The sequence below is a fragment of the Macrotis lagotis genome, chromosome 4 (genome assembly GCF_037893015.1).
Source record: "Macrotis lagotis isolate mMagLag1 chromosome 4, bilby.v1.9.chrom.fasta, whole genome shotgun sequence".
Lineage (NCBI taxonomy): Eukaryota > Metazoa > Chordata > Mammalia > Peramelemorphia > Peramelidae > Macrotis > Macrotis lagotis.
The window spans coordinates 2,507,305-2,534,068 of NC_133661.1; the positions used below are offsets into that span (position 1 = coordinate 2,507,305).

The window sequence follows — 26,764 nt, forward strand, 5'->3', positions numbered from 1 at the left end:
TTGCCCCTTATGTTAGAGGGGAGAGAAGACCCCCACCAGTGAAAGCCAGGATCTGTCAAAACAGCATTGACAACAGACAGGAAGCTCAGAGTAGCTGCCCTTCCAGGTGTCCATAGAAGGTAGGTTCTTACCAAATTCCCAAAAGGATAAAAGCCTTTCCTCTAGCAGAGGATCCCCAGCATAGATGCCAAGGCAGAGAGACTCTAGTTTGTCTCTATTAACAAATGAACACATCAAATAGCAGCTGAACTGAAAGCCAAAGGTCTGGCCAAGCAGGCTGGCCACATCTTGATCAAACAAGAGATTCAAGTCATTGGTAATGGTTCTACTGTCCAACTAGAATGCTATTTTTTTCAGATTAATTGATGGATAATTTCACAGAAATTTACATTTTAAATATGGAAAAATGTCCAAATACACAGTGAAGATTCAGTTAAACATTTAAAATTTATTAAACTTCTTGATCAAAATAGTTGAACAAGTATATACAATCCCATTGTATTAATGCTGAAATGTTAGGGGCAGGGTGGGTTACTACCACCACACCCCAGTGCTATACCCCAGGAGATACAGGAATAAGGACTCCTTTTATAGTCTCAGTTTGCTCATAGCCTACATGGGGGTGGGGTGGGGAAGGATCTATGGACAGATTGAGGGACACAAATCTAGGCCAATGAGACGCATGAGCAGAATTCGCAGCTCCTGCCCAATGCATGGGAGGCACTGAGTCATGATTCTGGTTTATTCTTTAATTCCCCTTTAATGAGTCTTGGGATAGCCTGATTCTTCCCATCAAATAGTTTACTCTGCTAATAAAATCTTTAAGAATCCATAAGGATGGTTTGGCATAACAAATTCTATATGCTGGCTTGAACTGCAATATGAAATTCAGCATGCAGATAACTGTACCAATATTTAAACAGTATTCCCCTCCCTTCCCACCTCAAACACTAAAAAGGTTAAAAAAAAAAAGCAATGAACATCAGGTATCCCAACCAAGGCAAACCTGAGGCAGATTTCAAATCAGTCCTTTTGAGGATTAGAGCAGCACAACTCTGGTCACGATTGGCTGACGTCAGCTCTTCCTCAGGAGTCTCACAAAGAAGGCCTCCTCAGTTCTTTGCCACCTGATGTGACCTAATCTTAACAACACAAACCCACAGCCTTGTGGTGGCGGGAGCACTTCACACAGCACGGTTCTGTCAAGGATTCAAACAAAAACTGGTCATAGCTTCCCAGCAGAACTTTGCACAATTCCAAATAATGCAATACAGGAAAATAAAAAGACCGATTCATACTTCCAGATTTAAAAACACTTTTTATAGTTTCTTATTTTTATTAAGTGGTTACACCAGAAGGTGTGGTTAAATACAGTGGGAGAGTAAATACACATGAAAAACCTGCAGCCAGACTCAACTCAAGGCCTAAGCATCCAAGGGGTAAAACCACCCAGTCCCAGATGAAGGCCCAAGAGGGAACATTCTCATCATAATAAAGCTCACTCTATGCTCTGAAAGGCCCAAATCTTACAGCAGAGAGAACAAAGAGGAAAAGAAAGGGCTCTGACGAGTCCTCTCTTGCAGGTTGGATTTTTGGTCTCTACACTGGAAAAAAAGGCTCAGACTAAAATAAATACATTTCTTCTAAATAGAGGCCTTTATGGAGCACTCTCCCACATCTGTGAAGGCAGAATGACCACCAGCACCTAACCAGGCCAGCATCAGTATTTGTCCAGAGAGGATGGGAATGTCTTTTCTTTGAACAGAAAAGCGACTGGACTTCCGAGGCAGGAGTGAGACATCTCTAGTTGACTTTGTCCTGGAATAGGTACAAGTTGTTAGTGGCTGCAACGGCGATGATGTTTTCCTGGGGGTGCCAGGCTGTGTGGAGGATCTTCTTGTTAAAGTCCAGACTGTCCACACTGATCTCATCCTTCTTCCTCTTGCCCCCAGTACAGACTTTCCGAGGTTTTAAGATGGCCCGTGGCTTGCTGCTTTCTCGTGACGCTTCCAAAGTCACGTCTCTCCGTGTGCCTCTGTCAAACATTCTGAAGAAGTTGTTGTAGGATCCGCTCATAAGGGCACTGTTTTGGAACACAAGAAAGGGAGATTCTCCTAAGTCACCCCCAAGTCTCTGGGCCATAGCCTGACCTGCACAGAGTCCCTGGGGCCCCTTCAGGCTGCAGCTCAAGGCAGGAAATCCTCAACTAGAAGCTTCAAATTCTCATGCATTAAAATTCTATTCAACGAGCTAGGGGACCACCAACACCACAGACTAATTTCTAGATGATATTGACTTCTCTGTGACTCGTCAGGCAATACAGCATATATGAGGAGACAGTGGAAGGCAGCAAATGGGACCTGAGCTCGAGGTTCTTGGACACAACCAGCAGGGGGCTCCCAGTGCTCTTGGCAGCTTTCTCAGACTGGGACTAGCACCCATCCCAACCAGACCCTGGTCTAGGTCCTGCGCATTGCCCCCCCCCCCCCCCCCCCCCAGGGCTGCATGTCGGCCTCCCAGGAGTCTGCCCACTTTACCTATCGGAGCCATTCCAGCAACACTCAAACTTGTCAAAGATGCAGTCATTTTCATAGAGAGAACAGAGCTTACTTCGGAGATACTCATGGACCTGAAAGCAAGCGCAGCCCCGACGTTACAGCACGCTACTCTCCAAGAAAAGCAAGGCTTCCTCCCTCCCCCTTCCCCCCATTACCTGATATGTCTCCACAGGCCGAGTTTCCATGTTGAGGTCCCACACTTTAATGGAAAGGTAGTCTCTTGTCATCATGTATCGACCACTGTGGCTAAATTTTACATCTGATATTGAAGAAATGATTTCTGAAAAGAATGATCTACTGCTGGGATCTTCAGGTTCTTCAAAAACTGGAAATGAAAACAGCAAAGAGTGTTTAGTGCCCAGGTGGTGGAGTCACTTGAGAGGCGGCAGAAGACAAGACTTTCCTCAAGAGGATGCCTTCAACAAGGCTCCTGGAGAGAGTGGTGTAGTCAGGGTTAATCAATGGGTTTGCTTCTTTTTACCATTTCCCTCAGGCAAGACATTCTCCTGTGGGCAATTTTCACTTTGAGTAAATAAAAATGTTGGGATTTAAAAAACTTCTACTTCTCACAGCTGGTAGTATTCAGGTCCCATTGGCCTTTTAATGTTCCATCACACAGTTCTACTACAGCATTGCAGATTCCTAATTCCCTCTCCCTCCACCAAGGATAAAAAGACTCCTCAATGCTGTCCTTGGTGAATACATTTGAATATTGGGCAAGATTAACAAAACTCTGATTCTTGACTTACAGAACCTGAGACTCAGTAAGGAAGTATGAGAAGGGGGTGGGGACATCTAGATTCACTCAACCCTGACAATCTGAGGATTCCAGAAACATGTCCAGGATTCAATGTGAGCCCGGATTCTCTAAACTGCAAGTCTAGCAAGCTAAATCCAGGTCGGTTCTGCATCTCCTTCATCAGTACAAAAGACCAAGGAAAAGCTAGATTTCAAAACCAGGTCCACTAGGCTTTGCACCTATGCTCCCAGGTCCTCTCCTGCACAACCTGGGGTGCTTCTTTGACTTCATCAATTGGGGTATGTTTGACTGGGGTGACTGAGGGCTGTGCTCAAGACAAAGGCAGCGAGAAAGATCCTGTAGGGTGGTCACTAATGGGTTGTCAAGATGAGGAACCCTGGCCTGGCTGCCTAACCTCCCACCATTCTGCACAGTGTGGTCCAGAGAACAGATACACAGACCTGAAACATATCTCTCCTTGGATGGCCATCAGATCAACTGCCCCCCCAGGCTCCACCCCACGCCCTCCTTAAGATTCAAAAAGAAAACCCAGTTCCATTTAAGCACTATTTGAATAAACTAGTTTCCAAACAGTTTGAGCAAAGATTGTCCTCCTGTCTGGTACCTCTGGGGAATGGGTGACAACACTTCTCTTGTGGGCAAAGACTAACAGGCATTCAGTGACACTAAATTATTACCTCCTCAGTTACATGATGACCCCAAAAGGTAAAAATATAAAAAGGGTAAGAGGCAGATGATGCCACTGGGGAACCACTTGGCAATAATCACATCTAATTCTGCCTGTATAAATGCAATAGATACATTCTATGGGAATGTAGACTACTTCCCCATGTATCATTAATTTTGGAAATGAAATGTCCCTGTTTTTTTAAAAAAAGGTATTTTGGCCAACCAATACCAATTATATGCCAAGAATACAGTTTTCACGGTATCTGTTTCTTTTGGCTTTCTAAAAAGAGGGTTCCATTACTTATAGCTGAAGACCAATCTTACTTTCCCCAGCAAGGCTCAAAACGTAGTTGTTCACTTAAATCTCAAAATGAACAGAGCTCACTTTGGTGATTACAAATGAAAGGAATTCTGGCCACCAGACCCAAGTTCCAAGGTCTAGGCCAACAGATGACCCAGTCCTCAGCTACCTCTGCTCGAGGCTGAGATGAGCAGCAACAGTCCAGGATCAACGATGCTCAAGGCACCAAGTAGCGGCTCAAGTTCAGCTTGGTGATGAGAGTGATCTTCACAGTCTCAGCTCAAGAACCAGCCCCCAACCGGGAGTAAGTGCCAGTATTACCCAACCCACCCGCTCATGCTCAGAGGGAGAGTGTGGCAGACAATCTACGAAGGAGAAAGGCAGCAACTTACACTTGGAATGCCTATCACACAAGGCCGAGGAGCGCATGTCGCAAAGTCTTATGGTTCCTTTGCTGCTGCTGTACACAAAGACGTTGCACTGGTGTGGGTGGAATTCTGCAGCAGTGATCACTTCAGTCAGTTCTTCCATATTCACGGGCTTAATGTCTACAATGTCTGCAAGGGGGTGGTTAAGGCAAAGGGCATCGGGTTTGGGTGGTCAAGGCTCAATCATTCAATGATTCCTACAGGTGAGACAGATGGGAGGGGAGAAGGAAAGCCCCCCAAGCCTCTGACTGCAGATACCTGACCGGGCTCACACAGAACCCAGGCCCTGGTGATCTCTCTGGACAGTCTTGGCTCCAGCCTCACCAAGCAACATCTAGGGAGGAAGCCCCTGCCCAGGTCAGAATGGCACTGGAGGAGCCAAGTCACTGACTTGAGATGGCACAAGGACAGCAAGGGTCAGAGGGCCTCTGGTGCAAAGTAAGCTTGAAAGTGAACTCTTTCACAAAATACTTTTTGCTCCAAAATGACACGCTGGTGACCCTCATGAACCAAGGAGCACTGGTCCAGCCTTTCCTTTTGTGTCCTGGAGTATGGCACACAGAAAAAAGATGCTGTGTGGCGAGCCCTGCCTTCCTGAATTGCAGAGTGGATCATGGGGGGGGGGGAGGGGGAAGAAGTCCTCTCAAGAAAATAAAGGTAAGAATGGGTTGAATTGGCCCAAAGCCTTTGGGGAGAACTTTGGGGTGGCTAGCAGAGACAAACCAGGGAAGGCTGCCTGGAAAAGGGGTCCCTGGAATTTGGCTGTAAAGGACTTCCACAGTGGGGATGACATGCCTGGGGAAAGGATCCAGGATGTGTGCTGGATGAAGGTGGAAGAGCCCTCTGCAACATGGAGGGAAGTAGCACCATCAGAGACACCTCAGCCCCCCAGGAAATTCTGTCCTTCCAAATCCCCCAATTCTAGGTTCTCCCCTCATCTGTGTCTCCACTTCACCCTCGTTCTCCTCCTCCCTCCCACTCCCCAGATCCGCTGGAGGAGACCACTCCTGCCTTTCTGGGGCCAGGCCCATCACCTGGACTCTTTCCTTTACTGTCTTTCTTTCTCCTGGCTTGGGGCTGCAGGGACACTGGTGAAGGAAGGAGCGAGCAAGCAGCAGATGGGGGACCATTTTCATTCTACAAAGGGCACTGAAATGTGCTCAGAATGCCAAAGGAAACCCCAGGAGTCTGGGGCAAGGAGTGGAAACCTGAGGAGAAAATGGGCTCAAGGAACTGAGCAGCCAGGTTTAGCTAAGTCCGCAAGGCCTGAATTCTGCCTCAGGCTACCAACTGGGTGACCATGGGCAAATCAGTTTACCCATGGGCCTCTTATGGGGCCAGCACCTACTTCCAGATACAATAGAGGAAGTGCTTTAGAAGAATAAGCTCGTCTTGCTGCCACCAACAAACAGGAAAGTTGGGGAGGAGTTAGTCTGCAAAGCCAAAATTTTGGAGGAAATCCCAAATTCCTTAGCTTGGGATGGCGATAAAAGGCCAGAGAAGAGGAGGAGCCCTGAGAAGACAGCTGCTGGCCTTGGAGGGTTAGGACGCCCTTTGTGAGGGCAGAAGTCAAGGGTCTTCAAAAGGGGCCAAGAAGAGCGTGGGTGTTGGGAAAGGGGTAGCTCTAGAGGCAGAGAACTTGAAAAAAGGGGAGCATGGGCTGAGAAGGCAGAAATCCATGCTCCAGACAACTCCCACAAGGTTCAACTCAGCCCCAGCAGGTGGAAGGCAAGTCCAGGTCCCCTGGGCTGGGGATTCCTGCTTTAAGGCAAACACGCAGAGTTGGTAGAGACTGCAGGTAGAGGTCACTGGGCCAATCTCAATTTGTGAGTGATGAAACCAAGGAAGGGAAGAGCCTTGCCCAGGGTCATATGGCACAGTGATCCATCTGGAACATCAGTCTCTTTCAATGAGGCAGAATGAAAAGAGGAATGGTAAGGAATGGCAGATTTAGCCCTTACAAGATGGCTTGATTCTTCTTTGTGGAGTAGGATGTGTCGCCAGCAAGGAAGATAAGGGTTTTGTACCTGTCTAGACCCTTGGCATTTAGAGAAGCATGTCTGAGCCTGAGGGTTGTCTTCTTGGGCATATACCTAACCAGTGGTTATCCAGGAGCCATCCAGGAGCCAACAAACTCTCAGGATGACCTACTCACTCCACATGGCATGCAGCTTTTCTTGTAGCTCTTCCACCAGGACATGGGCTTGGTGGCCAAATAGAGCAAGGCAGACCTTTCTTCCATGGGTGGGGTCTGGGAACTCCTGGTTCAGTGCTCTTTTTTAAGTTTTTTTTTTTTTGCAAGGCAATGGGGTTAAGTGGCTTGCCCAAGGCCACAGAGCTAGGCAATTAAGTGTCTGAGGCCAGATTTGAACTCAGGTAACTCCTGACTCCAGGGCTGGTGCTCTATCCACTGTGCCACCTAGCCACCCCTTAGTCCTCTCTTTTGTGGGGCAGCCGGGTCTCCTTTGAACATTTGCAAGCTCAGAACAGATCATATGGTTGCCAAGGAGCAGGCAAAAAGACCCCTAGTCCTAGGAATCGTCAGCCTCTGATAACAGGAACAATGCTAAGTTTATAAAGTGCTGAATTTCTAGCACCTTATTTGATTTCCCCAAAGAACTGGGCAAAATGTATTCCACCCCCCCCCCCCCATTTTAGAGTTGGGGTCCTGGAGGCATAGAGAAGTGAGTGATTTAGTCAGGGACAGGCAAAATTTGAACCCAAGCCTTCATTAGCCAGTTGTCTGAAGGTTCCTGGTGAGTGCTAAGAGTATCAAGGGAGCAGCACTGGGTGGGACCCCTTGCTGGGAATGGGCAGGGACTGGACTTGATGGTCCTTGGCTCTCCATTGAGGATCTCAAGACATCTGGGTCGTGTTGCGCAGTACATGGCTGGGGTGAGAGCAGCTCCACAGTCTGCTGTGGGTCCATGAAAACGGGTGGTCCTTGGACTCCAGGGAAAGCTTCCACCATCTGCTGCTGGGCTGATCCGAGATGTGGTCCTGGCAGACCGTGTGGTTTGCTGACCACCCCACTCCTGCACCGAGCATAGTCAGAACCAACCCTCTTCATCACTGACCACTGTTAGGCTTGGTGCAGAGATCCGCCCTGGGCTGATGAGGCTTCTTCTCTCTGGGGACAATCAGTGCCAGGCTGTCTTGCCTTTTCTCCTATACTTCCTGCCTCTTGTGGATCTGGACAGGAAGCTTGAGGGAACTGAGGGATCAGAGGGGATCTCTGAGGGGCACTGGGTGAGCAGGGAGTGAGACAACAGCCCCAGTGATGGCAGCAGGGCAGAGGTCACCACACCATCTCACTGTCTTGCCTGCATCTACCGAGGCCTGTGTGAAGTGGGATGTGGAGGCCTGTGGACTCCACGGCAATGACGTCTCAGAGACTACTGCATGTCAGGCCCTACTCCAGGGCCAAGTATCTGAATCAGAACTGGAGAAAAGGGCAGAAGAACCAGGGCTAGTGGGGTCCATCCACTATCCTGGGTGACTGAGTCCCAGGGGGCGACAATGCATTAAGCCAAACACAGTATTACATCACAGAGCAGAGAGAGGAGCTCAGGCCCGATCTGATCCACATCAGCTTCCCCTTGTCTGCCTCAGTTTCCTCATCAGTCCCAGGCCTTCTAGGCCCACAGTAGCACCACAGAGGGGCTCTCTCCCTTCCATCATCACTCCTATTGGGCCCCGCCTCCTCTGGGCCTGCCCCCTGCTCTCCCTGCCCAGACAGAGACCTTTCCCTAAAATAAGGGTCACAACTCCAGGGTTGAAGACAGACAGAAAGCTCCTGCTGAACCCAGTCCACTCGCTCAAGTCTCCTTTCTGTCCCCTGCTTGGCACCAGGCAGCTCCACCCACCATGCTCTTCTCAGTCTTGGCAGGGACCCCTCAGAAGTGCTGCTCTCAGGACTCCTGGGGCTGGCAGCCCCCCCCCCCCACTCCTTTATCTCTCCCCCTTGCCTTCCTGGCACAGCGCTGCATGCTGGCTAACCGCCCCCAAGACTGAACACGGGCTCCCTGGTCTGATCAGGAGAGTCGGTTTTTTCTTTCTTGTCTCTACCCACCCAGGCCTCACATCTGGTCCCCATGTGCCCCTCCCCTGCTCCCAGAGCACAGGCATGAGGTTTCTCTGGTTTCCAGAAGGATACTGAAGCTTCTATCTGTGATTTCTAGGTGCCAGAGGTTGATTCTCAGGTCATCAGCAGAGAGGTAGGTCTCATGATCACTGTTTACAGAAATAGAATTGATGTGATAGGTGTGTGCATTCGCAAAGATCCTGCGAGGACTAGCTTCTACCATCAGGTCCATGGGCTTCAATATGGGAACCTGTGACACAAAGACAAAGAGGGGTGAGATGAGGCACATTCACAAACTAGACAACCTCCAGACAGGCATCCTCTAACCACACCCTACTGTAACCATCATGTCAGCTGAGTTGATCACACCAAGCCATCTCCTCCTGCCTTTTCCTTAGAACCAAGTTGAAGAGTCCAGAGTCACATAAAAACCAAGGCAGGTTTACAAAAGCCCAGCTATGGGCAAGGTGAGCAGCAGTGGGGAACCAAGGAGCCAAAGGGAGGAGGAAAGCTCAACCTGCACAAGTCCAAAGAGGCAGAGAGCAGGGGCAAGGCCCAAGCTGGGGATTTAGACACACTTTGTCTTTCCTTACTTTTTCTGATGAGATCAAGTTCCAAATCCACAGTGGGTGGATAAATTGCTTACTGGGCATCTCCTCAATGTTAGCATCTCTGGGAAGAGCCCAAATTGGACCCACAAGGGGGTGGTCAGGGATGGGAAAAGCGAGAGGTCAATAAAAGTGGGACAAGGAATGAAGTGACCCAAATTCTGGTTCTGCCCCTAGTAGGTCCCTAGCTCTTCAGGTCCCCTCTAAGTCTCAGAAGAGGATGGTAACATGGGGATTATTAGTGGAAATAGGCAGCCAAGGTGGAGAAGCAGATGGGGCACTGGCCTAGAAGTCAGGAGAATGGGAGTTCCAATCGAGCCTTAGATACTCAAACCTTACTAGCTGTGTGATCCTCCTGGGCAAGTCACTTAAACCCTGATCACCTCACATCCAGAACCATCTCTAGAGGAGAAAGTAAGAGTGGGGACTTCACAAAGCCCCCCCTCACTCCAATCTAATTCCTGTGCTTGTCACCTGAGGTCACAGCCTTCTTTGAGAACAAAGGACAAAGCTCCTCCTCATCATTCCCTCAAACAGAAGTTCATCCTAACTTGGAGGCTTATATAAGAAAGGCACACTGGGAGCTTCTCAACTACCTTGAGAAGCACAGACTGCAAATGTAGGGAAAATCTGTCTCTTTAAATGAAGGTGAACAAAGACCAAAGATTATTACCTTCAATTTTGGGAAAAAACCCTGTTATCTTACTGTATAATTTTGCTATCTTTTATACTTTATTTTCCTTCCTTAAAGATATGATTTCTCTCTTATCACATTCAACTTAGAGCAATGTATACCATGGAAACAAAGTAAAGACTAACAGACTACCTTCTGTGGGGATGGGGTGGAGGGAGGGAAGCAAGAATGGGGGGAAAATTGTAAAACTAAAAAACTCAAAATAAATAAAATCTTTCTAAATGAAGGTGAAAGGATGACGATCAAGCAGAATGTTAAGAAAGCCCTGCTCCCATGCCCGGTTTTCTCAATATGAACACTGACAGGTAAAACCTAGTAATGGACCCAGGGGACCCACATAAGAGCAAATCAACCAAAGTCACTGAGGCAGAACCACCTTTGGAATTTCTCTTGGATAAATGCCTTCCCCAGTTTTATGAAGGCAAAGCTCGATGGATCTGCAGAAATGGATGGTGCCCCCCCCCCGGACTCTGCCCTCAGTTCCCTTCCCTCCTGGTGGGGGGGGGGGTTCTTTCACAGCTGGGCTGCTCCCACCCCCACCCCAGCTTCTGCAGCTATTCCATGAGAGGGGTGGAGCAGACTTGTTCCCAAGGCCCTTCTGCAATGACTCTGGTCTAGCATGGCATTCATCATTTCCTCTTCTGCTCTCTAATATAAAGTAGTAAAAATGAGAAGATTTCCTAATATAAACAAGGAATTTTGGCTTATTAGGTGAAAAAAATGTGAAAGGGCTGTGCTGGAATCACACAAGATTCTCCCCAAATCCATGTCCTCTCTTAGTCACTTATTGTTTAAGAAACTCTCTAAAAATGTGAAACATAAAAATGATGGTTTTTGGCTGGTAGGGATCTGCCACAGTCCTTGGTTTCCCCATCATCTAAGGAGTACTCATCCCATTAAACTAAAGGAGTAAATCCCGTTCAACAGAGGACAGAGCATGCCATGAGCTACAGGTCCAGGAAAAGTCACGTTCTACCGCCATGACCCTGGCAAGTTCCTAAGACTCAAGGTCTTGGAGTCTTAATTCCTGTTAATTCTGTGTTCTGAGCATCCAAAGAGAAGAGGACAGCTCCCATGCTCATTTCTTAAGCCCTCCCTGGGTGCCCTGGGGAGCTCTTACTATTCATTCACTAGGGTATGATTCCAGAAGAATTATTTATCCTGATGAGAGTAGGGTTTCCAAGCACAGAAACCCTACTAATTAACCTCAAATGTGGAACAAAAAGACTAGCCCTAACAGATATGTTCCCAATGGGGGCAGCACCTCCCAAATCTCTCGAGGTGGCCTGCTTAACAGTCTCTAAGAGGTCATCCCTTTGGATCAAAGAGATGGATTTCCTAACCAGGTGCAGGACAACCTTGTGCACAGGGCTGGGGGCCCTGACTGTATCTGACACTCTCCAGCTGCCTTCAGACCTTAGGAGAAATCTCTGGAGAAGAAAATGAGACAAGCCACAATGAGTCAAAGGCCAACCTTTCTGAGGCTTCGAGTTGTGAGCTGGTGGCCTTTGAGGGACATCCAATACATCTTAAGACTTGAGAGGGTCTCCTCCACCTCCAGTCTTTGAGCAAAGGTGGAACAAGCCCATGTCACATGTTCAGGTAGGTTGGGCGGTCTTGGAGGTTTCCAAGTTGGAAGCCTGAGATCTTCCTAGGCCTTAATCGAAGGAATGGCCTTAAGTGTTGCCCCTGCATGTTTATGTTCCTTGGCAGAAACCTGGAGCACAAACATTGCCAATACTATTTTACAAATGAAGACACTGAGGCTCAGCTAGGTAAGGACACCTGAGAAAGCATTCACCCCCCCCCCCCACAATAAACCTGTTTTTCAGTCATCTTAGGCATGCCCAACTCTTTCAGAACCCATTTGAGGTTGGGAGGGGGGGAAGAAACTAGGATAGTTTGCCATTTCCTCCTCCTGAACATTTGACAGATGAGGAAACTGAGGCAAACTGGGCTAAGTGACTTGCCCAGGGTCACTCAGCTAGGAAGGCCGATTTGAACCCTGATCTTCCTGACTCCAGGTCTGGTGTGCTCTCCATCATGAAAAGGGAATTTCGGTGTCTGTAAAGAGATGTTCACAGCCCCTTACATTTGGCAACTCCTAGGTTTTGTGACTGAGTGTTATAAGAAGACCTCTGAACAAAGCCACAGGCTCAGATAAGCCCTGGCAGGCCTTCTGGATGAAGAAATGGCCAAAGGGCTCCCCTAAATGGCCCAACTTAAAGAACTTAGGATGATAAACCATCAAAATTTGTTATTACAATTCATATGTTTTTGTGGCATTAGGAACTCATTCCATATAAAAGTGATTTTGATATAATTACTGATGACATCTAATCAGAAAGTCTTGAAGGACCTAGTTCTACAATCAATTAGGTCACTATAGATCATACCTCAAATCTTAAAAAAAAAAAGTTATGAACAACTGATGCCTTAAAAAAGGATCCCAGGCAGGTTCAACAAGAGATCATTTTACTTGGAGCAGAAAAACCCCAGTGATGGATAACGCCCTAAATGGAAGCAATCTCCTTCTTTGGAGCCCTTTTCTAATCTCCACTGTGAGTTCAAAGGAAAGGACAGAATCCTTGTGCCAGGGCTGAGCTCACTCACATCCAAGGGGCAGACAGACACCCAAACCATCTGATCTTGTCAATCAGCCAGCAAGGATGGCCCTGAGTCTTCTGTTCCGGCCTCAGGAGCTCCGAATCTACTGGGGAGAGATGCAACATTTGTGTAGAGAAGTATAAAGACTAGGCAAAATAAAAGAACCTCCTGAGGCAGGCTCTGTAGATCTCTGGACCCTAACTGAGCCGGCAGCTTAGAGGCCTTGGAATGGACAACTCACCTTGGGATTCCTTCCAAGCTCTCCCAAAGCATCAATTTCAGAAAACAGGCAAGAGCCAAGTGCTCTTGGATCACAACAAACACCAAATTAATATGTAAAAGGTAAACAGCATCAGAAACGAAGCTAGTAAGGAAACATACCCGTAGTGCTGTGATTCTGAAAGGATCTCGGAGTCTTCCATCTTCATCCTTCAGGTTATAACCCTCTGCTCTCTTATCCCGTTCGCTTATTTTCCATAATTTAATAGTTTTATCTGAAAATAAAACATTTTGTTCTTTACATGGAGATGAGATGCTCATACTGATCATATGATAGGAGGGAGGGAGGGACTGCATTTGGGTAACTAGAGGGTTTTCAGATCCCTGCCCTGCCCTCTCAGGTTCAGATAGCCTCTAAGTTCTGCATCTAGGGAAGCACAAAGAAACAGATCTAGGACACAGAAGACTATCTCAATATTTTTTATCCTGTGCCTAACCCTATTATCACCTCCCACTTAGCTAAGGATTTTCTATAGAAAGTTTTAATTCAGAAAAACCCAGGAAGATGGGATAAAATAAGCAGCAGCAGAGGAACCCAGCCCCCGGCCGATCAAAGCCAAAGGAGGTTCCCATGAGGGCTTGAGGCCTTACCATTAGTAGACAGCAGGAAGTGAGCAGCGTTCTGTTGCGGCAACCACCTAATCTTATTAATTTTTTCCTCAATCTCTAGACTTTTCAGATAGTCAAATTCAGGTTCATGACTTTGAAAGGTACTGTAAACATTATATTCGCCCCTAGAATGAGGGCGGCTTTTATTCTGAAAGGAAAACATGACAGTTGTTTTAATGAACAAACCCAGGTCCAGAGGGAGGCAACATTCACTATCTGATCTAAGAAGTTAAACAATCCCACACAGAAAAAGGAAATCAAAGAACAATCACCACTTAAGAAGCAACTGGGGTAGAGTGACCAGAGATTAAAAGGGTTGAAGGGGACTTCCAGGTGAGAAAACACCCTGCAGCTCTGCAGGCAGCTGGGCCAGGCTGGGTCTTCTGGCCTGGAGTCAGACTCTTTATAGTCTTGGGAAGGGATGATTAGGTTAAAAAGAAATCAAAGCACTGACATGCAGAATCATAATCACTTTCTAACTATAACAAGGGCATTATGACCATTCACTCTTAACAGGAAATAGTAACCAATCAATATTTATTAAATGCTGACTGGCTCAGCACTGGGGACACAAAGAGGCAAAAAAGATGGTCCCTGCCCTCAAGGAGCTTACAGTCCAATGGGAGAGATAGTGTGCAAACAAAGAGACAAAAAAAGCCAGACACAGGATGGAGAAGGTGGCAGTCAAGAGGCAAGGATGGTAAGTATTCAGGAATGGGGGGCACCCAGGGCTGAGAGATGCCAGGAAGCCAGATTGTGCAGAACGTGTTGGCTGAAAAGGGAGGAGAGGGCTAGGTCAGGATGGGCCTTCTGTGCTGGAAGGTCTGCACCAGAGTGGAGAGAAGGGGTACAGGTGCCATCCTGGTTATGGGGGGAGAGAGAGGAGAGTCTAGGAGACTGGACATCAAGGTGGTGAAGTCTATGAGGCAGCAGTTTGGGGAAGAAAAGGTGTTTGAGGACATGTGAGTACAGTTATACTTTCCACTGTTTTCTAATATAACGTAGTGAAAAAGTTGAAGAGAAGAAAATAAACACACAGAAGATGCTTTGAAAGTGTCTGCCTTATTTAAAAACTGCAATAATAGAAAATTTCAGGGAACTGTCTGAAGTAATCTTGGAAACTAATCAAACAAGCCTCAGAACTTGGGGATCTTTTGGGGTGTAATACTGGTACCAGCAGCCTCCCACCACAGCTGAGAAAAGAAAAGCAGGAGTCATTCCTACTTGCCCACCTTGGTGATTCCCAAAAATACTGTGGTGAGTCTGACCCTACCAACCAACCAACCAGGCTCCAATGAGCCAGGGCTCAATGAGGTTTGGAAATGGTCAGAATGTTGTGACCTGGGAGAGTGAGAGGTCAGGGACTGGGAGAAGAGGAGAGTGGACTCGCTATCTTCTGGGAAGAGTTTCCCAAACCAATGAAGCCAGAAGCCTGCACTGAGGGTAACCGCTAAGGAGGCGGCTGGCCACCCTCACAGCTCCGTTCATTCACCAGCATGGGCTGTCAGCTCAGATATGGGAGGTGGTCAAAGCAAAGGGAAAACCCAAACAAGGCCTCCGAGTTCTTGAGCTGTCTTCCTCCACTCAGTAGGCCTACAAAGGGAAACATGAAACCCCAGACCTGGTCATAATGTCCATTCCCTTCTTCTATCTGGCCTGGCCTCCAAACCTTTTCTAGACACTCCCCAACTTCAGAGGGATCGGGAGTCAGAAAACCCACATTCAAGTGCCGACACTCCTTTTTTATCATCAGTAAAATGGAACTTCCAGTTTACTGGATGCCTCCTGGAAGGAGGAGGAAGCCAAGCCCACCTCAAGGCAGGGCCTCTCCAGTGCTGCAGATCTGACTTTCATGCACAATCCAAGACTGGTCCTGGATCCCAAGTGTGGAGCATCATGTTCGCATGCACAACTCACACCCTGCCATTCCAAGGGCTTGCAGCAGATGCTCTCCTCATCAGGCCACACCCTCTGCTCTCTTAGGCCTATGAGCCAGTTTATCTCTGGCCTGGCACATCCCTCCTGGTTCCCCACTTGATGGGGTGCAAGGCAGGGCAGGGCCCATGGGAGGCAGTGAAATTCTGCTTCTCCCCAAAGCCTCTTTTCTGCTGATGACCCACAAAGAAGGCGACAGCCATGTCCTTCCTGATTCTCGTCATTTATGTTTGTCGAGGCTCTCACTAAGGCAAAGCGTGGAGCTTATCCTGTTCCTGGTGCTGCCCATGCTTTGCATTTAACTGTGGCACGTGTACCGTCCATTAGTGAGTCTGTAAGAGGAGGGGGCTGAAGCAGAGCCCCTTGGAGGGTCATTGGTTTGGGTGCAGGGCCTTGGGGATGTGGTCAAGTGGCCTCCTGGGTCAGCAAGGACATCTTGAGAGATGAGGAACTCTCTTTTATGGGTGGTGGTTCTCAGTCTCTAAATGACAATGCCAAAGTATAGAATGGGAGATGGTTTGTGAACTGCACTACTTTTATCAGATGGTTTTGCTGAGTTTTCTTAAAATAAAATAGGAAATACTCTACAGAGGACAATGAGAAGTGGTTAAAATACTTAAAAATAAAAAAAAGAAACTGAGAGTCCTTTATCCTAACATATCCATCTTTGTCAGATGAGATCCTTTTAAACACTTCAACAGGCAGGTTCTCAGAAATCCTAACTTTAAAAACCTAAAATTACCTAGAATTTTCTGAATGTTTAAGTGAAGTGATCTCTGAAGCAAAAATGAACGTGTCATTCTCTACTCATCAAACACTTGGGCAACAAACACATGTGAACACAGTGACCAGGACAAGCCCTGAACAAGTGAGAAGAAGCTTTTTTACAGTGTTAGGGTCACCTCAAGAAAGCAGAACTGGCTGGCAAGGGGCCACAGGCTGGCACTGCCTCCACCAACTGGGCAGCAGGGATTCCAGGGGCTCTTTGGCTATCAGGCCATGCCAGTCCAAGGATTAAAGTAAAGGCCAGGCTGGCAACCGAAAGTTGGCCAGTCTGTCAGTCACCTGAAGATACCAAGTAAGATTGTACAACATTAATGTTCACCTACAAGATGTCACCATTTCAAAGCAGGTCTTTCCCCAAGGCCTGTGAGGCTGGGAAGTGATTTGGGGGAGCTAGAGGTCGTTGGCTCCCTGAAATTCTCTTGCCAGTCCCAACCTGTGTCTCCCCCCCTCCCCCACTGGTGACATCAAAGAAGGACCCTCCTACAGCTTCCCGTAAGCGAATCCTCCCTCGCTGCTAGCAGGGGTGCCAGCATTGGCTGCAGAACACAAACACATCCTCTTCTTCTGCAGTTAGAAGACTCCTTTCGAGACTCAAGGGGAACCCGGACCCTCTGGCCTCTGCACCCACATGTGTAATGCAGAGCAGATAAGGGGGATCCCAATGGCACCCATGGGCTCCCTACATGACAAAGCCCGATGGCCTGATGCTGGCCCCACCTCCCCTTGCCAGCCTTTTCTTTCCCAGTCACATTGGAGAAGACCCTCCCTCTTGAACCTGGCTGGAGAAGCCAAAGTGTCAAGGAAGCTGGTTCTACATCTTGGCCCACCCCCTCTGCTTTCATAGGAAATATGAGGAGCTACCAAGAGACGAATGGGTTCAGGGAATGGTGCTTGTGAAGGGGAGGTGTAGAAACCATCGGCCATCCCTCCCCTTCCCTGGGGGCCAGGGGCTACTACCCTGGGCTGGCCCTTGGGGTGGGGGAGGGGAGGCAGGGCGGGGTGCCCCCTCCCCCCACTCACTGTCTTTTAGCTGCAGAGCCCCCTTTCTGCAGGAATTGCTGCACCACCCTGGTAGCACGGGAGGGTAGGCTCCAAGAGCCACTTACAGGGAACTGCAGACCGAGCCTCCTCTGATATCCCAGGCTGGACAGCTTCAAGAGCAGCACCGCCGTGCATGAGCTAGGCAAAAAAGAAGACAATTACTGGGAGGGACCTGAGTTAGACTAGGGCCGCTGCCCCTTTTGAGGCAGCTACGATGGGGAGAGAAGAAGAGGACCCCCCCCCACCAGATCTGAGGGCTGGCGAGAAGCTTCAGGTCATCGAGGTGGACACGAGGACACTGAGCTCCCATTTCAGGGGTACAAGGCACTAGCCTAACCACAATTCGACAAGACAAGGAGTACAAATATTGCCAATACTATTTTACAAATGAAGACACTGAAGCTCAGCTAGGTAAGGACACCTGAAAAAGCATTCACCCCCCCCAACAATAAACCTGTTTTTCAGTCATCTTAGGCATGCCCAACTCTTTCAGAACCCATTTGAGGTTGGGGGCGGGGGAAGAAACTAGGATAGTTTGCCATTTCCTCCTCCTGAACATTTGACAGATGAGGAAACTGAGGCAAACTGGGCTAAGTGACTTGCCCAGGGTCACTCAGCTAGGAAGGCCGATTTGAACCCTGATCTTCCTGACTCCAGGTCTGGTGTGCTCTCCATCATGAGAAGGGAATTTCGTTGTCTGTAAAGAGATGTTCACAGCCCCTTACATTTGGCAACTCCTAGGTTTTGTGAAGACAATTCAAACTTTTTGAGTATTGAAAGAGATTTGACCGCTTCAGTGTGGTCAGGTGAGGCACAGGGCTGTGAATGGCCAGCCAGCCTTCATGTAGTGATCCCACAAGAAAAAGCGGCAAAGCTCGGCCTGTCTCACATCCCAAAGGAGGTTACAGCAGGGAGGAGGGCTGGTGACTTGCTCTCTCCCCACTCAGGTCCAGTAATACAGCGATGATTCACAACTCAACCCCCTTTCCCCCCAAATTTAAAAATAGCCCACACAAATATAAATAATTGTGCCCTCGCTATTTTGCTTAGAAAAAATGCTAAATTTAAACATCTAGAGTAAGAAAATAGTGCTTCCAAAATGAGCACAATTAAATGAAGATTTGTCTTCAAGCCTTGGTTAAGAATTTTTTAAACCCTTTGACTGTACAGAAAAGGGCGCCAGGCTCAAACTGGCTTTCCATGCAATGCTGGCACCATGTCAAGCACCCCATGTATCTTGTGGTTCTGAAGTCACTGACCTCTTGTTCCTTCTGAAATATAACCACTCTGCCACCCTTGTCTCCAGTTGCAAGAAGATCTCCAGAGTAATTAAATTCGACAGTTGAAATTATATCAGCTGTTAACAAAACACAAATACAAATTACATGATTTGGGAGAAAAAAATCAAACCAAATAAAGACCCCAACCAGTTGGAAACAGGATCAAATTCTTAATGAAGAACTTTAAACAGAAACTATCTGAGATGTTAAAATGAACTTGATCAGTCCTACTGATAACGCCAGTTAACTGTGTCTGGGATACCGTTCCCCACATGTTGTTCCCTCCACACTGCACCCCCACCTGTCACTAGAACAATGTGCATTGTTTGGAGCTAAAATGAGGGGCCATCACAAGTTAGTCAGGGTTGCTAACTCTCCCTCACAGACGCTGGGGATCCTTGTGGGAGCAGTCAATGGGCAAACAAACCCCTAGCACTTGAACACCAAAAGGGTCTTTGGAAAGGAGGAGTCCAAGGCTCTTGATCTCAGAGAAGGAAATCCACTGACATGTCAATGCAAGTCTGTGGTGGGTTTTGACCTGATAAGACCATCTCACAGGACATCTCAATTAAGCATGCAACTCTGGTCGGTTCTGAAGTCCAAAACCCTGCCTTTTGAAAGTTCTACAAATTTAGGGCAAGAGCCCATCATGAAGCCTCTTCCCTAGAACAGTCACAATTAAGCTATTAATAGTTACTGGATTTGTAGACTTGTAATGGAAAATGTCATCCATATTCAGAGAAGGAACTGGGTAGTTTAGATGAAGACCAAAACTTATTATCTTCCATTTTTTTTAGGGTTTTTTTTTTTTTTGCAAGGCAATGGGGTTAAGTGGCTTGCCCAAGGCCACACAGCTAGGTAATTATTAAGTGTCTGAGGCCGAATCTGAACTCAGGTCCTACTGACTCCAGAGCCGGCTCTCTCCACTGCGCCACCTAGCTGCCCCAATCTTCAATTTTTAAATGTTGTCTTCTGGATTACATCATTCTTTTTTTTCCAATTTGGATTTGCTTCTTCATGGTTATAAATATAGTCTATATCAGCCTGTTTATAAAACTCAAAATGTCACCAAAAAATAATTAAAAAACTACTGTTGCATGGATTTGGAAAAACAAATAAAATATTTAAATTTAACCAAAAAAAAAGATTATTAGATTTGCATGAGACAGAAAGACTGTCATGATCCTACTGAATACATTCAAAATACAGTTGTAAGAAATGGCAAAGGGGACAGCTTCAGGCAAGGCTGGGAAGATGCTTAGGAACTGATGCAGAGGTGAGGCAGCAGAACCTGGGGAACAAAGGATACAAGAAAAACATCAAAGACTTAGGAACTCTCCTCCACACAATGACCAACAAGGAAACTAAGCTCCCAATGGAGGGGATGGACTTGAGTTACTGGGATGCTGTTTTAGATACGGTCAATTTGCAGATTTGTTTTGCTTGAACAGACACATCTGTAATAGGCATTTGCTTTTTATTTTTTTTCCCAATATGGGGGGAGGCAGATTTTTCCCAATTTGAAAAAAAAAGAATTTCATTTAAAGAAGCGGGGTGGGGGGGGGGGGAACACTAAAAACTTTCCAGGTCTGAATGTCCTCAGATGGAGTAGAAGGGCTGCTCCAAAGGGACATTGAAACTGTGGCAGACAAAGGAGGGGGCAGAACTGCGGGGAGGGGGGGACAATGTTTGGATGATGGCTGACACCAGCTGCTCAGTTCTCTCATCTATCCTACCAAAGGGTAACTCCAGGGGCAAGGGGCTTTAAGAGAGGACAGAAGAGCAGAGCACAAGGCCTGCCTGTGGATATGGGGGCGCTGGACTCACAACAGCACTAAGCAGCTTAGGCATGGCTAGGAAGGAATCCTTCCAGCTCTGAAGCTACTAACTGGCTCTGGACCCAGTCCTTCCTGGACCTCCAGAAGGCTCTTCAAAACTGCCTTTCATAACACTCTTTTGGAACTCTAAGGCCTGTGGGTGCCCCCTCCCCATCTTTTCCTTTCACTAGGGAGGATTCTGTTCCCACAGAATCGTTGGGAAAGGCCTCAGATGCCAAACTTAGGTGTTGAAAATTGGATGGGAATAAGGGCTACTGGAGCCATCACTTTTATAGCTTTAAATCACAGGTAAAGGGTTGTCCTTTGGAAGGAGAGTAAGGGAAGGAGCAGAGAGAAAAGGCCTCTAGGAGGAAGGAGCCCTGGGGCCTGCCTGCCTCCCCTCCTTTCCTTCTTCCTGCACATGGATGCCACAATGTTCACTATTCCTCCAAGGATTGTGCTGTCACTGACTCGGGTGCATCTGATCTCACGGGGTGTTAGGAGAAGATGACAAGGGGAAGCCAATTGGTGAAATCTTTCTTATTCTTAGGAACTCAGTAGCAGGGCAGCTTCTGGGCCAAAGAGTGAGGGCATCTGAGTCACTGAGTCTGTGCCCACCAAAGCACTCAGCCCATAGCAGATGAGTGATGACTATTTGTTTAATGAAATTAATTTGCTGTTCACAGAAAATTTTTAATGCCAAATGTGACTGCCTTAATCATCCTACTAATGTCAGAATTTCAGGACTGTCTTTACATTTCAATTCTATTTTTTTTTGAATTTTACAATGTCCCCCCCCATCTTGCTTCTCTCCTCCTACCCTCTACAAAAGGCACTAATAGTCTTTACATTGTTTCCATGCTATGCACTGATCAAAATTGAATGTGTTGAGAGAGAAATCATATTTTTAAGGAAAAAATAAAATATAGGAGATAATGATATAAGATAACTTTTTTTTAAATTAAAGGTAATGTCTTTGTTCAAACTTCACAATTCTTTCTCTGGATACAGATGGTATTACATCACAGATACCCTAAAATTGTCCCTGGTTGTTGCCCTGATGAAATGAGCAAGTCCATAAAAGCTGGTCATCACTGCCAAGTTGCTGTAAGGGTGGACAATGTTCTTCTGGTTCTGCTCATCTCACTCAGCATCAGTTCATGCAAATCTATCCAGGCTTTTCTGAATTCCCATCCCTCCTGGTTTCTAACAGAATAATAGTGTAGAATTAACTTTTGATGATGACTGCTTTTAAACACTGAACCAAGACCAAGCAAGATGGGTGATCTTTTCAAATTAGCAAGTGAGTTGCTCTCCTTGCTGGAATAATCTTGTAGTCTGTCTAGTTATTTAGGAGAGATCATCTCTAGTTAAAAGTATAGGATCAGAAAGAAGCATCATTAAGAAAAAATTCAAATGCTAAAAACACAGGTTCTTGAAAAACCATAATTCAGATTAATGAATAATTTTACTACAAGAATTATTACTGAATATCTCATTCAGTCTCACCCAAGAATATACTAAATTCATGGTACTTCCATAATTCAAATTAATTACAATTCCTGATAACTGCTCAGTAAAAATGACAAATATCCTAAAAGTCATTAATTTAGACCCAAACCCACAGGTTACTCAAAAGGGCAATAGGAAACATGCTCATTAATATGCTCATTAAAATTAAAATGGCATGACTCTAAACAAGATTCCATGGTTTGTTACAAAGATTTCAGGATTAAATAAAGGATTTATGTGCTGATTAATTATACCAGCGACAACAAATCATTGCAAGGAATGGCTCCAAAGGCTTCCCTTTGGGGGTTCACTGACATACTTCTAAATGCAGCAGAACCAGAGGTAAAGTTGTGATGGGAGGCAGCAGCCCAGGGGAACTCTCTCAATGTTCTCCTCCAAGCAACTTTAAAATAATACCCCAATTTATACCCCAATTTTTAGAGCAGCAGAGCCAACAAAAGGTTTACGTGTGTGTGTGTGTGTGTGTGTGTGTGAAGTTTTAGGCAGTCAGTGCCTCTGTCCCCCAAGGAGAGCAGAGACCAACTTTAACATAGAGAACAAAGTCAAGAAATGGACTGGAAAATGAGAAAACAAGAAAAGAATCCGACCATAAAAATCGAAGATGGGGACAGAAGTTCAGGGATAAATTTAAAAGACAACAAAGTGGAAACAATTACAAGCAAAGCCTCAACAACAATAACAAATATGCTAATTGGACCCAAGTCCAATAAGGATTCCTGAAAGCTAAAAAAAATAAAAATAAATAAAATAAAGAAAGAAGACTAATAGAAGAAAAACTGGGAAAAGAAATGAAAGTGATAAAAAATTATGAAAAGAGCATTATCAGCTTGATAAAAGGCACAAAAAAATACACTGAAGTAAAAACCACCTTAAAAAAGTGAATTGGATTAATAGTAAAAGGACAAAAATTTCCAGAATAAAAGAGTTTCTTAAAAATTTGAATTAGGGGGGTGGCTAGGTGGCCCTGGAGTCAGGAGTACCTGAGTTTAAATCTGGCCTCAGACACTTAGTAATCACCTAGCTGTGTAGCCCTGGACAAGTCACTTAACCCCACTGCCTTGCAAAAAAAATCTTAAAAAAAATTGAATTGGGCAACTGGGAGCTCATGACTCCACGAGACATCAAAAAACAATAAAACAAAGCCAAAAGAATAAAAAAAAAAGAAGAAAATGTTAAATAAGTTATCAGAAAAATTGACCTGGAAGACATATCAAGTAGAGATTATTTAAGGGGTTTTGGAATATCTGAATGCCATGATCAAAAAAAGAGCCAAGACTCCCTATTTTAAGAAATTATCAAGGGATACTGCCTCCGTATCTTAGATTCATGGATAAAATAAGAACTGGAAGAATCCACCATCATCCCCTAAAAAAAAAATCCCCAAATGAAAACTTCCAGGAATATTTCAACCAAATTCCAGAATTTCCAGGTGAAGAAGAAAATACTCCAAGCAGTTCAAAAAGAAAAAATTCAAATACTGTGGAAACACAGTCAGGATTACACAAGATTTTGCAGCCTCCATGACGGAGGAGGAGTGCTAGGGATACAAAATTTCAGAAGGTATAAACTAGAATTACAATCAAGAAAAGTTCTTCTACCCAGCAAAACTGAGTATAATCCTTCAAAGAAAAAAACCAGATTTTCAATAAAATAGAAGTCTTTCAAGCCATTATAACAAAGAGATCAGAGCTGAATGGAACATTTTACATTCATCCACGAGACTGAAAAGCAAGAAAAGGTGAATATGAAAGAATAATCAGAAGTATCTCAAAGTTGAACTGCTTACATTCCTATATGGGAAGATGATACATGTAACTCCTCAGAACTTTAACATTACCAGAGCAAATAGACAAAAGGAACACCGGGCAGTTCTGTGGTGCAGTGGATAGAGCTGCAGCTCTGGAGTCAGGAGCACCTGAATTCAAATCCGGCCTCAAACACTTAATAATGACCTAGCCGTGTGACCTTGGGCAAGTCACTTGACCCTATTGCCCTGCAAAAACAAAGATTATTGATTCCAGATCATCGTATTGCATATAATATAGTTTGGACTAGTTTGAGAATCATCAAACAGACAGGATGTGAGCACGTGCTGTTGCAAGGATGGTGCTGACCGACTGGCTAGAGACTGGGCTACCACAAACCTTCAAATTGTAAGCAGCGCCTTATCAGTGAAGCAGTGCGATAAAACCAAAGATCCTGGTACAACTGCTACCACTTAGTGTTGCCTTCTCAGTTGGTAGGGAGAGAATTTGGAACTCAAAATTTTAAAATAAATGTCTAAAATAAATAAGTGATTACTTTTTAAAGATTTAATGAATGCAGTTGTCTAGGAGGATGATAAACCAATGGTGGTTAAGAGGTGACATTTCTGCAGAATTCAATTTTTCTTATTGCAAATGAAAGGTTTTATTTTGTAGGGTTTTTTTTTGGTAGAACTGTCAATTGTGCACCCTAACGGCAACATGGGGGTGATGAGGCACCTCGCCGGGCTCGCTCGCTCCATCAGTGCAGCCGTCAGGCACCATTTGGGGCTGTCTGCAGTGGAGAATGCCCTCCGTACCCAGAGAAACAACTGTGGAGCTGGAACGAAGACCAGGCCACCACCTGCAATTTAACAAAAGCCTGTTCTCTTATGATATGACTCTGCTCTCCATTATACTTTGTTTTTTTCCCTCAAGGATCTGATTTCTTTCTCAGCACGTTCAGCTTAGATCAAGGCAGACCACGGACACGATGTAAAGACTAACCGCCTGCCTTCGGTGGGGGGGGAGAATCACGATCAGGGGGAAATGGTAAAACTCAAAAATACATAAATTCAATTTTTTTAAAAAAAGAACTGTCAATTCTGTTCCCAAGTCCATTAGAAAAGGGCAGGGAAAAGAGTGATCCACGTCACGTGACCGGAAGCTCCCAGCCTGAGGAGACTCCGCCCTCCCCTGCGCCTCGCGGCCACGCCCAGGGCCAAGGCCCAGCCCACGCGGGAGCCGGGGCCCACCCGGCGGTCCCACCCGGGTCCTCCCGTGGGCAGGGCCGCGAGGCTGCGCGTGGGCCCGGGCCCCGCAGCCGGGCACGGGCACGGGCCCACGGCGCCCACACCTCCCCGCGTGGGGCCCCGCCTCACCTTCGGCCACGTCCTCCTCCGCGGCGCCCTTCACCTGCGAGAAGCACCACTGCGGGTCGCCGCCGCCCATGGCGGGCCCGGAGCCCGCGCCGCCGCCGCCGCCGCCCGCTCCCGCAACGAGCCGGGCGCGGGGGTCACGCGGGGGCGCGCGGGGCCGCGGGGGCGCGGGCAGGGCGGCGGGGGGCGGGGCCGGCGCCTCTCCGGCCATGGGCGCGGGCCGGGCCGGGCGGAGCCGCAGGTGCCCAGCCGGGGCCCCGCCGCCGCGGACCGCGCGCCGCCTCCCCCCCCAAGATGGCGGCCCGGGCCCCGCCCCGCCCCGCCTCCTGCCGGGGCTCCGCTCCTTCCGCCGGAAGCCACGCCCCGACGCCCTGGCCGATAGGCCCGCGCCGAAGCCACGCCCCCTCCCCCAGGCTCCGCTCCTTCCGGCCGGAGCGGCACGAGGCCCCGCCCCCCGGCTGCCCGCCCGCCCGGCCCCTAGGCCACGCCCCTCTCCCCGAGGCTCGACGAGCCACGCCCCGACGCCTCCGGGCTTCTCCCTATTGGCCCTTCTGGAGGTCCCGCCCCCGGCCCCTGCTCGGAGGCCTGGGCGACCCGGGCTGCCCTCCGGGCCCGGCGCGTGCGCCCTCCCCCTCCTGCCCCCCTTCTGCCAGGCTGGGGCCCCCCCAGGGTGGAGCCCCGGACCCCGGGCCATGGCCCCCCCAGACCCGGCCCCCAGGATCCCCGCGCCCCGAGCGTCCCGGTGCGGGGGGGGCCTTGGCCGAGGCGGGGCTGCCGCAGGGTGGGCGTGTGATAGCGGCGGGACTGGAACCCAGAACCTTCCCCAAGCCCCGGGCCGCCGCGCTGCAGCCCCGGCCCCCCTCTGCCTGGAGCCCCTCGGGCCGCGGCTCGCCCGCAGCTCCCGGGGCCCCCCGAGACAGCGCCGAAGGGGCCCCACAGTCAGCTGTCCCGCCCCCACAGTCAGCGCCCCCACAGTCAGCGCCCCCACAGTCAGCTGTCCCGCCCCCCACAGTCAGCGCCCCCACAGTCAGCGCCCCCACAGTCAGCGCCCCCCGGAGTCAGCGCCCCCCGGAGTCAGCGCCCCCACAGTCAGCGCCCCCACAGTCAGCGCCCCCACAGTCAGCGCCCCCAGAGTCAGCTGTCCCTCCCCCAGAGTCAGCGCCCCCAGAGTCAGCGCCCCCAGGGTCATCACCCCCCGGTGTCAGCTGCCCTCCACACCCGGACACAACCGGACCCCCCTCCGCCTCTGCCGCCTCCCCTGGGTGCCCCCCACACCCAGCTCCTCCCTGGCCCCGCAGGAGGGAGGTCTTCTGGGGCCCCGGCCCCCCTCGGTTGGCACCGGACCACCCCGACCCCTGCAGAGGGCTCCCCGGGAGGTCCCCTGCCCAGAGAGCCCTCCCGTGCCCATGAGCTCTGGGCCAGGCCTCTCCCGAGCTGGGCCGGGGACTCCCAGGCCTCCTGAGACAGCCCCCCCCCAGCAATGCTGTGCCTGGAGTCCAAGCCCTGAGTTCAGATCCCGGCTCAGGTGCCGCCAGCTGCAGGCACCGGCTCTGCTTGCTTCAGGCTCCTCCAAGGTGCAGCAACGCTGACTGGACAGGCCCCGAGGCTGCCCGGCTCTGATAACAAAGGATGGGCCGTGGCAAGGACACCCAAG

At 48.3% G+C, this 26,764-nt stretch overlaps 1 protein-coding gene across 4 annotated transcripts; it reads right to left on the bottom strand.

Moving 5' to 3' along the window:
• Positions 1-1,298: 1,298 nt before the first annotated feature.
• On the bottom strand, positions 1,299-25,243 carry PPP2R2D (protein phosphatase 2 regulatory subunit Bdelta). 4 transcript variants are annotated; one of them, XM_074232148.1, is made up of 9 exons: positions 25,114-25,243; positions 18,619-18,716; positions 13,580-13,745; positions 13,091-13,203; positions 8,873-9,050; positions 4,681-4,845; positions 2,714-2,883; positions 2,538-2,629; positions 1,299-2,083 (listed from the first exon to the last, which is right to left on the bottom strand). In XM_074232148.1, the coding sequence occupies exons 1-9, from the start codon at positions 25,181-25,183 to the stop codon at positions 1,804-1,806; spliced, it is 1,332 nt and encodes a 443-aa protein (XP_074088249.1). In that variant the 5' UTR covers positions 25,184-25,243; the 3' UTR covers positions 1,299-1,803. The 4 variants fall into 4 exon arrangements, with proteins under 4 accessions (XP_074088249.1, XP_074088251.1, XP_074088252.1 ...); XM_074232150.1 differs by lacking the exons at positions 13,580-13,745; positions 18,619-18,716; positions 25,114-25,243 and adding an exon at positions 12,716-12,815 and having other exon boundaries at positions 13,091-13,182; XM_074232151.1 differs by lacking the exons at positions 13,580-13,745; positions 18,619-18,716; positions 25,114-25,243 and adding an exon at positions 12,716-12,812 and having other exon boundaries at positions 13,091-13,181.
• Positions 25,244-26,764: the final 1,521 nt, after the last annotated feature.